A 17,253-nucleotide genomic window follows, 5' to 3' on the forward strand; every position below is an offset into this window, starting at 1 on the left:
CAGCAGGTCAGATAAGCATTCTTTCCAAAATGAAGCCTTTTCTTCACTGTCCTCCTTTGCTATAATCTCACAGGTAGCAAGACAGTTGTTGTCATGGTAACAATTTTTTATTGAATAAAACTGCAATAATCTCATAAAACCCCGTATAACTTCTTGACATGTAAATTATTACTGCCTCAAAGCTGAAGAAACTTACTCTTACTTGTTTTTAATTGTTGCTGATTTTTTTAAAATACAAAAGCATAGTTCTAAGGCTGTATTATTCTCTACAAGACCATTTCTAAACACAAAATCCGTGAATTAGGAGATTTCGTTAACCAAATAAAGAAAACATATATGGAACAGAAAACTTCAGAACTTAACATATGCAAAATACAAACAAATATGATTGGTATTTTAAATTGCATAGCTTGGTGCCCGCGCACAGAGATACACTGATATCTGTGGGTATGTTGTCTGAGTGTTTTAGGGTATTTTCACTGATCTTGTGTTATTTCACTCCTACCTTCTACATCAGTACTTGAATGTATTTTTATTATTATTAATAACTACTTTACTGCCAAAGCTCTGAAAACCCAATAAGTGTATCAGATCTTACAATGCAAGAAAGTTCTCTGCCCAAAGACTCCAAGAGCAGCCTACCAGGAAAGACAAATGCAGGCAAACAGCTGAAGAGAGACAAGGAGATGACAAGAGGGTGCAAGTCATCCTGGGAAGCAATGCTGTCAGCACAAAGTGGTGCTGCTGCCTGACCTACCTGCTGTCAGGTGAGCACACCTGCCCCACCGTGCCTGCGGTATGCAGGTATCACGATAGAGTTTTAAGGACTGCATTGAGAAGAGATGACAGAGGTCTTGTGGGTTTTTTTCAGGAGACCTTCCCATACTCAAAGGAAAGCATGTGAAAAACAGAAGAGTATTTGTTTTCTAAGTGTCCAATGGACTTCTTTCGGTGACAAAAAAATTAATAGAGGTGGAAAATGACATCCTAAGCAGTGGTAAGGGGTAGATCTAGGGGCCAGAATGGTCCTCTAAAGGAAAAATGGGCAACTTGTGCTTGACATGCTAGAGACACAGGAAGGCCAGAATATGTTCTACTATATCTGCAGTAGAATCCTCTATACAGCCACTCCAAAGGAGAAATGAGAAAGAAAATCTGTGTACTTTACAGATGTAATACCGATATAGGTGATAAGAACCATATAAATACATAGATACAAGACTTCACTTAATCTTCTGCAAAGAGAAAAACAACAACAAAAGCTTCCTTACAATGAGAAATTGCACAACGAGGAATAGCTCCCCAAGGGAAATAACAGAATCCTTCTCACTGAAGAGTTCACTCTGTTGCATAGGATGCTAGATAATGTATTCTACGGGGAAACCCTAGAAAGACGGCAAGATTAACTAATAGCGTAATTTGTCTTTCCCAGCTGTAATTTATTTGACTCTAAGCAGTGAAATACTGTGATGCTGTCACGATCTTGTTTATGATGATTAAGGTAAAGAAGGAAAAGAGGGTTATTCATACAACTCAGTTTAGGCTCAACTGGCTAAATTAGATACCCAGTTGCACTAGCTTTCTGCTCTAAGGGAGGAAGACAGAATTGTCCTGTCATGGGATCCTTCTTTATTGGTTGATCAGAGAGGAATCCAAATTAAATTAGCCAGCTAATGTGAATGCCTGAATTTCAATCATATGACTACTCTCACATGTGGATGTAGTCAAAATAGGCCATACCAGTCTATAACAGTAACTCACCAGGAACTTTAGGCATGTAAAGCTGGCACACCAACATACAGGACAAGTACAAATCTCGCAAGACTTGATTTTCCATATATATATACGGACATTCTTTTCCATATATATATAAACACCTATGTACACTTACATACTTATATAGACAATTGCATAGATAGACAATTGTGAAATAAATGGCAACTGAATTATTTCATATTAATCTTTTTTTAAAACTAAAGGATTACAGTAACAAAGGATTACTTGTTTGTTTTGCTAGTTTGTTTCACATGAGGAGTCATATCTAATGTCACTCAAATGCACTGAAAAAGAGATTTAAGAACCCAGTACTCTAGAAACCTACAGGAAATGGCAGATACTGCCCCAAAGAATTGATAGTTTAAACTAGAAGTTTTAACACCTGAAAACTCTGGCTTAATAAAAGTGTCTGAAAGAATCGAACAGGAGCAGCTTAGTCAACAGTAGGAAATAGCTACTACATAAATTATGTAACATGCAGGAAAATGCAAGAAAGAGTTTCCTGTTTTCACCAGGAAGATAATCTTTTGGTGCAACTCTGACATACTAAGTCAGGTTCAGCTTCATAAGCAGAAGGGGAAACTGAGTTGTTTCTTCCAAGTGTTATATATTTCTTAATGCAATTTCTAGAGTAAGTGGTTTAGAAACTTAATGAAACCTTTAAAAAATGTTAATATCATGCAGTATGAGTCAAAATCTCTGAAAAGCTGAATACCCTACCACACGTAACACAACGTTTCTAGACTCCTCGTGTCATTTTGAGGACTTTTTATCAAGTGAAGGAAATGGTAAAAATATATTGTATGCAAATGTGTAACTGCAGAAGAATGCAAGGTGCTTGCTATGCATAGGAGAAAAATGCCTTCTGCACAGCCCACAGACAATGGAGCAAGCTGGCAGCCTTCAGCATTTTATGGTTCTATAATGAGGACTGTAGGAAGCATGGCTGTGAAATCTAATAAACCACATATTTTACAAATTTTTGTGCATAAATTAATTGTTTTAGAACTCTCATACTGCCTTTTTAACGTGATCTTTTGGAAACAAAAATATTTTAGATCCGAAATACATATTCAGATCTACATATAGATAACCTGCTGATGTTACCCACTGCTTGGATTTATCTTGTGTGAATCTAATAAGAAAGGACACTGCCTTTTCAGTTTTAAAGTTGGCAGCTCTTTCTTGCTACAACTTACAAGATGGTGCCATTAGAGAGCCTGCAGTTATTCCTTTATAAATTCCCCTGGGTGGCTGTTTGTTAGGATTAGAATACAGTCTGTAACATCACAGGCAACAGTAAAGGGTAAAACATATTTTATGTTTGGCTTAAAGAATTATGTTTTCTTTTAATGTTATTTTTTTATTCTCTCTTTAAATATCACCTTCGCTATAGCATATTAATTGGTATTTGTGAGAGATGTGGGAAATACTCATTCTTTTGTTCAGGACTTTTTGAAACTCTGCTCATCTCTAATCAATTGACTATTTCATCAGCATTCATTCTGTGAGATCCCCAGGCAAAGACAGTAAAATTGGATTATGCTGTACACTATATTTCCAAGCAGGAAAAAAAAAATAGTACCATAAGGCTTGTTGATCTCGGTGGAAGTTTCAGGTTATGCTCAGGTGTATTGTATACAAATATAAATAAATAATAAAGAAGCCCTGGCTGTTTACTGCAGAAATTCTTTCATTTATAACTTTCTGTTGTAAAAACAGAACATGGCTGGTATAATCTTGCACCTTTGATGCTCTGCTTGCTTTCTTTGGTAGAGTGAAGCCCATAATGCCAGCAACTGTAATCCAGGCTGCAAAAGCAGACTCTGAAATATTGCCCCCTCAGGCCACTGTGGAGCAAGCATATGGTAGCAGAGACCATGTGGGCCCTGGGGAAAGGCTACAGTTGACTCAGCTGCCCAGCAGTACTCCACCAGCTGATTCATGAGAAAGCCCTGTTGACATGAGCTCCACAGGCAAGTGCTTATCTGTATTCATAAAGAAACAGTAAGTGCTATAGATTCAGCAACTGAATACAGGAACCAATTCAGCACAGGGTGGGGAATGACCAGTGCCAGAAAAAAAAATGGATTCTGAATTGGATCCATTTTCCCAAATGTCAAGTGAGTCCAGCAAAGAGATGTCTAATGGAGGCCATCAGAATTAACAGAGTCTGAGGAGTATTGGTCCCTGGGGTTCTAAAGCTAAATCTTTTGTGTTAGTGGAGTGATATGTTGTATTATAGAAGTTTCTGCAAAAGTACTACTACACTGAATTTTATTTTCTAACCTAGAACTTTCTACCTCATGGTTAGAAATTGTCTGTATTTCCCACAGCTGAAAAGAAGAGAGAGTATGTTCCAGTCCAGTTCTGTGGCATTTCACAGAGACGCAGTCTGGCAGAAATCTGTACTGGTCTGCACCCTCTCATCTGTTTGCCACTTAGGCATCTTCCACTTGTCAGCAAATGGGCTCATATCACAAGCATAGCTGTTTGGAAAAATTAAGCGGCACGCTTTCAAAGCCAACAAAACAAAAACCCTACCGCTGTTTTAAACACTTTTTTTTTTTCAGAATTTGAAACTTGGGAAAATTGTAAAAAATCTGTGCTAAGAGAAGATTTAAACTTGTAACCAAAAGAGAATCTATCAGAAAATTGAGTCAAAGACTTATTTTTATATAGTCAGAGAACAGAAGTAAAAAAATGTGTTTGGTATGTACGAATGAAAGCAATCACAAAGAATTTCAGAAGCAGAATATCTGCAACAAGAACAAGATGTCTGTGACTATATGAGAACCAAAATCAGATGGAAAAGTGACAGCAGGACAGATTCCTGTAGATTACATCGGACTATAGAAGCATGCACTGAAGACTGCCAGAATTTTCTCTGCTCTGCCCTCATATGATCAACACAGCTAAGGCTGGCTGTCCTCATCCTGTGAAACGGGAACATCATAGGAAAGTGTATTCCTCTATACGGAACTCTATACGGAACTGTGACTTCAATTCCGATCCAAAAGACTTTCTCCTGAGGAGTTTATCTTCACTATGTGTCATTTGCACAATGTTCCTTTGTGCACAGGGAATGCACATGTGCAAAAATGGAAAATTTGTGTCAAATTGCTGACAGTTAATGGAGAGGAAAAAAGCAGCTTTTGTCTAAGAAACTACTACATGTTAATAGCTTCATATTTGGCTCAGATATTTCCAAGAACCAGCGTCTTCAGAACCCGAACATTCAAGTACTTGCAGCCATTGGTATGAAGTAATTTGAGCGATCCCACTGATTTTAGCAATTTTGTATGAAGTCAATGTACTAGCTTGGCACACTCAGCACAAAATAGGTCAGTGCAACTAAAGGGTCAGATTAGAAACCCCTGAAGAGCAATATCGTACTTATCCATGGTCCTTGAGCTCAAGGGCAACATAAAAAGATAATGACATTTTCAATCAGAACTCAAGAGAAATGGAAAGTACAAAAATAATAGCAGGAGCACTCAGCAATATGCTTTTTCAAGGCTCAATAACAAGTCAAATTAAGTAGAAGACTTGGTTTTGAATATATCCTAACCAGTTCCATAAGGTTACTTACGACTCTGCTTTTGGAATCGTGTCTCAGTTACGCAGATCGTACAGAAGATTTTCAACACACACAGAGTCACTAAATAAATCGCTCACGTAAAATGTTCTTCAGTACCACAGCTAGTGAATTTGATTATGCACAAGACGAACAAGTACTGGAACAAGACAACGTGAAGATATACATTTTCTAACAGCTGTTACATTGTTGCCATATTTTACAACATCTGCTGGTTTTTTCCTTAACTTTTGCACTCCCTTCACATTCACCCTGCAGGCTAATTTGTAGTTGACCCCAGTAATACAGTCCTTTTACTCTACATTTTTGTGACAAACTATCATTGATTTAACAGTCATGCTCGGTGCCTTGAAAATCGATGAATACATCGCAAAAAGTACCAGTTAGACAGTGTGGGTGATCTTGATAACATTTCAGGTCAGCTTTTTATCGTAACTTTCTCATTTATCAAGTTATTTTATCACTATTCATATAACACAGTGCATGTTGATTTCATATTCCGCTGATTTTATCCTTTTGCAAACAATTTCTAACTGGAAGAGAACTAATACCTTTGGGAGAACTGGAAAGAAAAGCTGCACTCTGTAGAGTGAGCTTCTACGATACATGGCTAAACTAAACAACTCTGTTCTGTTTGGGGGGGAAAAAAAGATTGAATGATTTCTTGTTTACAGTGGTGTAATCAAGGGCAAACTTTGATCCAAAGAAAAACACCGCTGAGTGCCTGTGCCGAAATTGGAAATTGATATCCTGACTCAACTGAAAGCCTAAACCCTTTTCAATACAAATCTTTTTCCTCCAGTAAATAGCTTTCATGGAAGCATTTATGTACAAAAATATTATTCTAAGCTTTTTCACGTTGTTAAATATTTTCAAGCGTTAAAGGCAAAAGCATTTCTAGAGCAATGGCAGACTGAGTTCCACTGTATGTATTTTAAGATGGGGTTTTTATGACTTCTAGGGGAATTCTTAGTATTTGGAGATTATTAAAGTTTGTCTGTTTACCTTAATTCAGGCAAACTATCAGAGAATTCTTTTCCCTTATGGCTTTTGTTCTTTTTCCATCTGTGTCCTTTTTTTATTTCACCAACACGCTTGTCACTCTACTTCTGCCGTCTTCTGTCTTTCAACATGACACTATCTGTCTAAACACTCTCAGCCTCACTAAGAACGAAATGAAGATATTTCACTCCTCATTCCTCTCCTGAAAAAAAGACCCTGAGACTATACTGTGGGGAGACAATATCCACTTTTGCTCCCATTATCACCTCTGCAGCATCCTTTCATGGAATTCATGAATCGGTGCATCACTGAGAAGGCAACACAGAAACAGCATACTTGAGGGGAGGTGGTATGGGTTTTTTCTTTTTTCTTTTCCTTTTTTCTTTAAATAAGCTACAGGATCAGTTCCAATTACCCTTGTGGATATTCTAAGATTGCTCATTCATTTACATAATGTGCTATCTTCATTGCAGGGATATATACAGAGCTCACAGGCAAACGGGGGGAAAAAAGAGTCACGGGGTTCTTCCTCCCAGAAGCTTAGCTGAATCTCTTCTTAAAAGGTTTTAACTGGTTTTCATTCCCAGTGTGTCCCTTCACATCTAAAAGTGATTAAACAAGACTTATAGACAAATTAAATTATTTCCTATTTATGAAATGCAATACTATTATAATGAAGCGATTCCATAGATTTCACTTTCTGATCTTTAATTCCGTAAGAAAATTAGTAACAGAATTAAAATATTGAAGTGCTCAGCTTGAGCAAAGAGCATATTCTCCATATACAGTGTTAGCTTTCACAATCAAACTTATCATTTTGGAGTTAGGGAATGGGGCTTACTGTGGAGATTATATGGGAATTATGTAAAAAAAAATTAAGGAACACAAAGATGAAATATGGGAAAATTCAATTTAGTTCTCAGAACTTTTTCTGGAATGTGCTCCTCTGAGGAAAGAGAGAAATAAATTATTTCAGAATAACTCTGAACATGGTAACGATACACACCACTCGGTACGTATGTGGGTGTGTGTTCTGTGAAGACAGCTGAAAAGTGAGCATCATTCCTACGGGAGATAACACAGTGTAATACTAATCGCATTCCTACTGGAGATAACACAGTGTAATACTAATCGTTTTGCATAAAGCAGTGGGAGGAAAGCAATGAAAATCCTTTTCTTTTGTTTTAGTAGTGAAGCAGGGTTTTCCAGATATCACTGATACATAACATAAAAAATCAAATAGGCTGGATTGTGGCAATATACACGGGATAATCCCATATTGAGGCATACGCACACATTCATACATATCCCATATAGAATGTTTGCACGTACATTGCAGTTTTCACATCCCCATAATGTATCATCCATGTTCTAGATAGTCATGCAAAATACCGCTGACATTCATAGAATAGATTGCTTCTCAGCAAGGAACATAAGACCAGTATCCAATGTACCTAGTAGAAAAACTGCACTGTATTGGAACCTCAACATCACGTTACAGAAAAATGAAAGGTTAATTCGTTCATCTGTATTTTATGCAATGCTTTCCACAGAGGTCTAAAAATAAAATCCCTTGTACTGCATCCTCATTACATAAGTACTATATATATATATAGCATATGATTTCCTCTTCTGTTTCAGAGCAATCTGAATTGGTATGAGCATTTCAAAAAAAGAAGAGGTTTAGTAGGACTTTGTTTTATCCTGAATAAGAACACTGTCTACTGATGAGTGTGTTGTAGAAATGTCAAGGCTGAAATTAACAGTGGGTGGAGATCTCTTTAGGGGGAATTAAGTAAGTGGATAATGGAAGTGAAATACTCCTAGTGTAGCCAAAAAAAAAAAAAAGAAAAAAACCAACAAAACCCCCCCCTTGAACTCCGAAAGGAGACAGTTTTTTCATAAACATTATAGAGAAGGTGAAGTAATATTAAGAGGACTAACAAAACTTAAATAAAGTTATAATAATGTACAGAGTATCATTTAGTACAGCTCTTGATGTTGATACCCGTGGGTTAAAAGAGGAACAAAATAGTAACAGCAACATTTGTGGGACGGTAACACTCTCATCTTGAACTTTCCAGCCTTGAAATTTGGTTCCTTCAGAGGTTAACACACAGACTTGACCATGTATGCTGCAGAGATTTTACAGTCATTCACGACCCTTGTAAAGCAATGGCAAACAGAGTCATGAAGTGGCATCCGAGAATTAGGTTTTGGTTTTCAACAGAAGAGCAGGAGTATGTTTGTACTTCTTTAAAGAAAGTGCTTGAAAACATGCACCCCTAGGAATGTCATAAAAACCATGAAAGTTTCAGAGATCATAAGAGATAAATGTGCAAAACTCGTGTAGTTTCAGTAATAAAGTTAATCTAAATGGTAGACCTCTGAGATAATCTATAGCAAATTTCTACCTGTATTTTGTGTTCTTAGAACAAAACTTGTTTTGGACCAAACTCTTCCATGCAGCCTAAGAATACGTAAAAATGTGGAACTACATGATTTCAGAGGCAGTTCAGTGAAGAACTGTTTCTCTTTCTCCCACCATGCTAGGGGAAACAGGTGAAATCGTATCCTCCAAAAACCAGCCCCTTTCACTAATCTTTGACATCTATGTTGGGGCATTGCCCATTTCTTCTAAAATCTTCTACTACAAAGTTTCCCAGATCTTTTAATTCATCTCTCGTGACCTTCCTTTACATTCCCCACCCACCCCCTTTGACTGTAACACTTTTCTCAATTTTTTCACTTTTCCTCACTTTTGTTAATGTTTTACCTTTTATTCTCTTGCTGTCATTGCAGTTTTACGATATTTTAAACCTCACGTTAAGCAATTCACTAGAATTTTATTCATCTGATCTTCTGACTAACTTCCTGTCAAAGTTTTGGGTTTGTTTTTTTTTTTTTCCCCCCATCTACTTTATGGTGAATACTCCTTGGATAGGGGCCATTTCTTCACTCAGGATTATAAATATTGCTCATATGAACAGATATAAATTATTTTTATGGTAGCCTTTGCGATCAGAAACCATATTTTCTTGCCTGCATATATCTTCATTTTCTTTTTTCCTAGAATGCCAAGTAAGTCCCATTCACATCAGGATTTACTGCCTTCAATTTCCTTTCCTCCTTCTCCTACTCCCTCTTTCTTTTCTTCTTCTTTCTTTTTTTAAATAATTTATTTAATTAAGCCTTTTTTTTGCATAGAGCTTGACAAAAATATCTTCTGAAAGCAGGTCCATATTATGTTCGGGCTGCTGTATAATTAGAAATAACTTACCAAGTTAAACCTACATTTTGGTAAAAGAACTGACATGCAGGCTTGAAAATTCATCACGTATCAGTTTCAGCACAAGCAAGTCAGTGCAATCAAGATAGGAAAATCTGCCAGAGAAATGTTCAGGAAAAAAATGAAGGCTCAGGTATCACCATCTAGTCAGTACTCCACGCCTACCTTTGAAAGTGACCTGGTACAACTCGATTGTACTAAATGGGAGTGAGAGGATGGTTCTGACTCCTCACATTCCTCCTTTTTTTAACTAAACATGACCAACTGGTGCTTTTGAAAGTTTTGGATAGGGTGTTGCTTTATTTTACAAAGAAGTGCCTTGGCACTCCTTCAATTATCTTGCTTTGACAGATGCAGACAAATTGCTGAAAAGCACATTACCCTCAGCCTAATAGTAGAAAGCATTAGAATTTACTCTGCTTTTCACGGCCAGATTTTGATGTTTTTCCTTACACTGAATTATTCCATTACCCTGAAACTGAGACTTTTGGTTTGATGTGTTTATTTCCCTTTTGCTTTAGGAACAGCTAAAGATCACCTACACTCCGTATGTATATGTCAGTAGGGACTGAGCATTGAGCACGTAAATATGTACCTCTGCAAGTACATACTTAGACATTTGCAAATACAGAACAAGGGAAAAATTATGCAAAAAAATTCTAATATATTAATCCACAAGGAAGTAGATTCACGCTAATCTGACAAAACGAACAAATAAGTAAAACATATTAAGAAGATTATTTCCTACTCCTTTCTTTTTCTCCCCTTTCACACAGTTAATTTCCCTTTTCACCATCTTTTACCACAGCTTTCTCTGTTTACCCCTTCCATCTTTTACACAAATCCTATGGCTAACTGGCTAAGTCCACTCTAGAGCGCAACCATCAATTCCAAAACACAGCATCTCTCATTTCAATGTTTCTGGCAGATTACAGTTGCACTTAGAAGAAAACAGATAAGTATGTATCAACATACTGCAAGTGACACATCTGTGTATGAAAATACACGAACAGATAATTAAACATCAACAAAATATCAATAGGATTAGAGTGTCATGTTGGAACAAATCTTGATAAATCCTTCTCAATAACAATACTCTAACTACAGCGTCATAAGGGGATTATAAATTTAGCCCATTAAAGTGTTGTTGGACAAAGAAAGACACATTAATACATCTGTTAGTCATTTTCTTACTACTAAGGGACTCTACTATTGTGCTGCAGATGAAAGCTTTGGCCAAGAAGAGATTTGAAAATATGCAAATTAATGCTAACAACATAATAAATATCTTATTATTCATCGACATCGCAATGGCATACCGGCATAGTTTAAACTGTGAGTAATCAAAGTTCATCCATGTTTAGACATACGTACCTACAACAGACATTTCTGGAACCGTGGCATGATACGGACCATCAACAAACTCTGGGGCATTGTCATTGATATCTTGAACTTTGATAATGAATTCTGAAGGAGGCTCCAGAGGTTGGTTTGTGTCCCTGTCGACTGCTTGAGCTGTTAGAGTGTATTCAGCTTTTTCCTCACGGTCAAGCCTTTTCATGGCATGAATGTCTCCAGTCTTGTCATTGATGACAAAGATTGTTCCAGCTCCATCTCCTGACAGAATATACTTGATTTTGCTGCTGCCAGGATCCATGTCTGTGTGTAACTAATAGAAGGGGAAGAAAAAAGGTATTTTAGAGACAAAAATTACACCCAGATTTTTTTTTTTTTTGCATTGGTCTAACCATACATTTTGTCAAGCTACTCTTTTGTACTTTAATCTTAGCACCAGTGATCCATATCTCTGCTTGAACACAAAAGGAGCGTAGGGATTTGTATGCATACTAATCAAAAGTGAATGTAATCATAGCCATAATTAGACTTTCTATTTAAAAAGCAGCTGTTATATATATTTTAAATCCCTGTTCTAAAATGTAAATGTCTTCAGAACTATTACCAGTCAACACAAACAAGAACAAAATGTTCTTAACCTATTAGATCAAAGGGAAAAAGAAGGATTAACATTAATACATATTCAGATATTTTCAGGTGACTGAAAATGGCTGAACACTGGCATCCGTGTAAATGTTGTAACAGACAGTATTCACAGAAACTCAGAATCTTATCATAACTCTACTGTTAGCGGAACTTTAAAGGTACCAAGATCTTTATTCAAAAAGTATTTCCCCTGAAAGAAAGCTTTGTTAAAGTAAGTTTCCAGAAATAAAAGAGATCCCTTACCCACATCTTACCATTCTCCTCAATGGCCCATTAGAAAAAATAATATATAAATTGTACTCGTCTTTTCAAAAAACAGGATAGGATTATAATAATCTGGAACAGTATGGGGAAAACAGGTTTTCTTCTTTTCTTTGAATTATTTTGTTAATTAAAAGCCTGAACTGAAGAACACCGGAGACAAACAAAGGACTTCCATAGATTTTTTTGTCGGCTCAGAGCCAAATACTAAATATCAGATTATGTCCAATAACATTTAATTTGTGAGGGCGAGCACACCAATTGGTGGACCGTATGCCTTAATGTCAACACACTCAAAAATATAGGATAATAAAATATATAGTAATACTGCTTTAAATACTATGTACTATTAAATGTAGCTCAATATGAATAAGAACTGAGTAACACATCATTAAAAATGTAACTTGTTTTTTTTTTATCTCTGCCTCCCCCAAGATAGTCTGAAGGAAACACATACAGCCTGTTTAGGATAGCTGCAACACGACTTACAACAGCTACTACTAGACTTGTTACTGTTTGCTCACTTTTGTGCAGACAGCTCAACAGAAATTGTTGCTGGTTATGCATTTTACTCTTCAAGTGATGGCAGTGGTTCCTAGGGCCAGGCAGCACTGTCATTTGATATTAGGCTATTAAAATAGGTGTGGAAAAAAGCCTTGTAACACTGGCTACAGATAAGCCACAAGTAGATTTTTACGTCACGCCACAAGCAGGCTCTGCAGGTTCTTCAGCAGATAATTGGTCACACACGGTTATAGCTGCAAATTAGCTGTTCAGGAATGAGAGCTTAGAAAACTCGTTAACAGCACCTCGCAAAAAAGGAATCTTGAATTGTTGCAGTGAGCACAGCGGACGATGGCAATCACGTTTGATTTTTCCGGTTGATCTGGTTTATTATACATGCAAAATCCTGGGCCACCAGTATATTCTCTGCTCTGCAATAATAGCAGAACTCCCACTGACTGCAAGAGGTAACTTCATCCTCCGTCTTCTTCTGGGCAACACATTATTACCACGCCAGCTACTACCACACCATTGCTTTAACAACTTTTTAAAAGCACTTTAACTGCCTCTGAATATGAATGACTCAACCCAGTTCACTCTTCCTACCCAACCCACGTGAACACACACATAGACATCCAAAAACTCAAACTACTACTTTTTATACTTGCCATCACCTTTTACTTGAGAACAATCAGCATAATTTACGTTGTGTTAATTTAAGTTTCCAGCACTCTCCTGGTGGCTGGTGCTGCAGTTTTGTCTTCTCAGTAAGACTTCAATACAACCGTTTTTTATTTTAAAGATTATTGTTCTTATGAGCAGGATTATAGTCAATCTAGATGTCAGCAACATAAAAAATTATTTTCAGGATCCCAGAGACTGTTGAGATCAATCCAGAATCTGTCTGTGTTTTAAACAGATTGTTTACACTTTAAGAATCTGTTTGATCCCTCCATGAAATCAATACGTTACTAACATTGCATATGAAGGTTCTGGCAGAATATTTCTAGCTGAGTTACAGTGATGACATAGCTCAACATTGTCTGGACACACACAACAAAGAATTGGGAAGAGCTTGGTTCTACTACTAGGAGCTGTAAAGCGAAAAATTATAATCTGAATTTCTAAGGCAGCACTGGCTGGGTAAATTAGATATTCCAGAGAGATATTTGAGAATGCTCAAAGGTTCTCCAATTCGCTATTTGCTAATAAACAGGAGAAGCTGTCAGTATAATTTCCAGTGTAAGTCTTACATGTATTACCCAACAGAAGTTATGGTTCATAAATCAGTTGTGGTATAAACTAACGTAGAGCAATAAAATCTTTGCAGTGCTAGTAAGATATCAACAATTAAAATGTAAAAAAGATTATGATTACTATTAATTGTTTTTTCTAACACGTTGAAGTCCTTTGTCTCCAAAGAAAGAAACAGGTATTGTTATTTGAAACACTAGAAAAGGAAGGGCTAAACATTAGACAAAAAGTGGAAGAGCTAGAAGCATTTTACAGTTTTATGTTGAATCTCTTATCAGCAGTAAATCAGATTTCTACCCAAAGATTAATAGTCAGATATTTAATGAAAATATTTAATGAAAATTCAGCATTTACTGAAATCTTACGTACTTTTTATGGTATGCATCCAGGCTGCCAAATTAAAATAGCTTTTCTAGGTTTTGACATCCTGATACTCCAATATCAAAATATTACAATAAATGATGTATAGAAGAACCATTTTTCCAAAATCATTTAATTGTTTGGATTTAGGATTAGAACATCATCACCTGCTTCAAAGTTAGATCACAGAACTGAAGTGAAATTCTAAGTCAGAAAGTACAGTATTTTTTCCCAGGTAGTATTTCTTCTCTTCTACCAGATGTGAATGATAATTTAAAGCAATTGCCAACCTTCAGCAAGCTGTATTCACGTGAAGGTTAAAGATCATTAAACACATAATTATGTAGGGTCTAGGTGAATGATAGAGAGGCATAATGAATACGATAAATTAATATTGGTTTCTGAAGAAAAAGCCACACAAACATAAATGCAAAACCGCTTTCCATACCTGTAGCTTTATTTTTTGTGCTTGTGCTTGAAACCTGACCTCTGATATTTCAGAGCAATATTGAGAAATGTAACAAGAATTTCTATTTAAAAGAGGAAACATCTATAGTTAGCCCCTATGTCCTGCTACCAGACAGCATCCCAAAACAAACAGAAAAGCATGTTTACTGGAAAACTTAATCATGTTCAGAGTGAGTCAAACCAACCCTCTTCCTTTATGTGAGATTCAGTTAATTAGACTTCAAAAAGAAGTGAAATCTTTTCCCTCCATCACTGCCCTACCTGTGGGACTGTAAATTCAAACACCTCTCTCCCTTAAAGTAGCAGATGCAACCCCATCACCCAATTTGCGCCTGGATTTACGGCAAGAGGAAAGGTTTTGGATCCTCTCCTATTATTAATGGTGGTGCAGTTGCTCTGTATTAATATGCTACTAATGCATCCCATATAGCCTCAGCACAGGATCTTTGTTTAAAACGAACCCTCTGAACACTGTAGTTCCTAATCATTAACAGCTCCTTTTCTACTCTGTGTTATAATACAGACGATAATCAATGAAGCCAGCAGTAAAGGTAACAGCACACAGGGCACACTTCCACAAAACTGATGCTATTTTCACTAATAATGAATGCATATTTAAAAGTACTGTCAACATGCTATTCAAATATATAACATATTTAGTCTCCCATGTACATATATTACAAACATGCATAATTACAATCACTGCAAGAGAAATTGCAGAGAAAAAACGTACTCAAAGAGCCTCCATATTCTGTAAATGTAGAAGTACTGCTCTGAAGTAAAAACTGAATTCATGAGCATGTTACTGATATTAAATTCTCCTATTCCATAGATACTTGTTCATCATATATTTAACCACATTTTCTCAAATACTTTGTTCACTACCACGGATGCAGCCAAGGCCTTAATGTATGGACAAAAGCTGCAGAAGATCCAGGCTCGGTTTGTCAAATTCTGCAATTCTGAGCACGCAGAGAGATTTATGAGTCTCTTCTGCAGATGGAAGTTGTCTCACCTGCTCTCAGTCAGCTACCTGGCAAATCAGTGGTAGTCAAAACAACAGCTTTCTCAGCACAAATTTCATGTTCAAACCCTCTGTTCACCATCAGTAAAGTACACAATGCACTTGGATCTGCTCCGTACCGAGAAGTAGCAGAAAGCTATTGACTGGACTTTGTGGGAGTCCTCTGCAGGTGCGTTGTTGATGCATAACTTGATACGGACTAGCCCGTAATGAGATGCATCAACAAAAGGAGGATTTAGAACCCCAGTTTCCTCATATTAGTAAAAAAGCATAAATATATCAGTATTTCACAAGACGGGTGAAATCTATGTAATATGAAAATGCTCTTGGACATTTTTAATTAAGAGAAGGCAGTATTATGTAGTCAAGTTTTTATTTGAGTTTGTTAGAAAGTAATTAATTCGTACTCATATAATTACAAGGGAATTACCCCTCACTTGTTCCAAGGGAAAACGTATAATCTGCCCTTAAAACTTCATTTTAAAAGTTGCATTATTCGTCTCCTTTCTCTGGAATCTTTTTTAAGGGATTAACTACTGCATCACTGATTTTCACCTGACTTTAGACAGATACACATACCACACACCCACACTATCCAAATGGTTCAGGTTCTTCTATTTTTACGTACACTTTTCAATAAAACTTCTCATTTATGAGGCAGACACCATTTAATAAACCTAGAGACAGAATTTTCAGCTTTTATGACTTTTCCAAAACTGCTGGTTTCTAAGAAGCTCTAGCTCATACTATGAAAGTACGAAGGGATTTGAGTGACTTTTACAACCATATATATATATATCAATACATACAAAATCTGTAAGGCACCTTACTATGTGTTTCTTTCTGTATGTGAATTTTTCCTAAAAATATGAACATCATTAGGTGTTAGAGAAGGTTTTTGTGTGTATTGTTGATGTGCTCTGACACATAATGGACAACAAGCATGTTTATTGATGACACGGTTTAAAAAAATCATTCGTAACTTAACTATTATTGATAGATCCAATTCATTGGCGCACAATGCAGCATTAATAAAGTGAACGTAATTTCAGTTTAATAGAATCTTTCATATTCTCCATGGATAGGCTGATCCCATATTTAGTAATGGGAATTATAGCTGCACAACGGGGAAGCAGAAAACCAAATATTCTGCATTATTATTCAGGGTAATGACAAATTGGGGCACAGATTTCATGTCCCTGACATAAGGTCAGTACTTGGGACACTTTCAGAAAGGAAACAAACGTATCTATGGAAGACAAAGGTTTCATTTAAGTTATACGATATAAGGATCGTGCAACCTGAAGCCTCTGGAGTAACTGTCAAAAGGCATTACTGCTCACACTTCTCAGTTTCATAACCGTATTCAAAGAGAATTAAAGCAGTAACATCCCTAACACTTTCATTTAGGAGTGTAATCTCTGCTTTTGTCTGCCTCAGTTTCCTACCATGTCATTTGAGTATCTTTGATTCCAGATGGCTTCTTTTATGTTTGTGTTTATTCTTTCCTGCTGCTTTTTTATTCTATTTGATTTGCTAATTTTGTCTCTGTTTATATTCATACCGCAACTGTGCACAAACTGCTTTTCATTGCTTACCTTTCACTATCATCTTATAATACACTAGAGTGAACTGCTGTTTAAAAACTGGAGACAAGATTAGGATCTAACAATCTGTTTGTTCTAATTCACTGATTGTGACCACGGATGCAGGGAA

General features: G+C 36.5%; 1 protein-coding gene across 1 annotated transcript in view; it reads right to left on the reverse strand.

Moving 5' to 3' along the window:
• CDH8 (cadherin 8, type 2) overlaps positions 1 to 17,253 on the reverse strand; it is a 144,856-nt gene that overhangs the window by 81,267 nt on the left and 46,336 nt on the right. The window contains exon 3 of the mRNA XM_010145833.1: positions 11,040 to 11,334. Coding sequence (XP_010144135.1) covers positions 11,040 to 11,334 — 295 coding nt within the window. The remainder of the gene's footprint in view (positions 1 to 11,039; positions 11,335 to 17,253) is intronic.

Source organism: Buceros rhinoceros, unplaced genomic scaffold (genome assembly GCF_000710305.1).
Source record: "Buceros rhinoceros silvestris isolate BGI_N320 unplaced genomic scaffold, ASM71030v1 scaffold18861, whole genome shotgun sequence".
Classification (NCBI taxonomy): Eukaryota; Metazoa; Chordata; class Aves; order Bucerotiformes; family Bucerotidae; genus Buceros; species Buceros rhinoceros.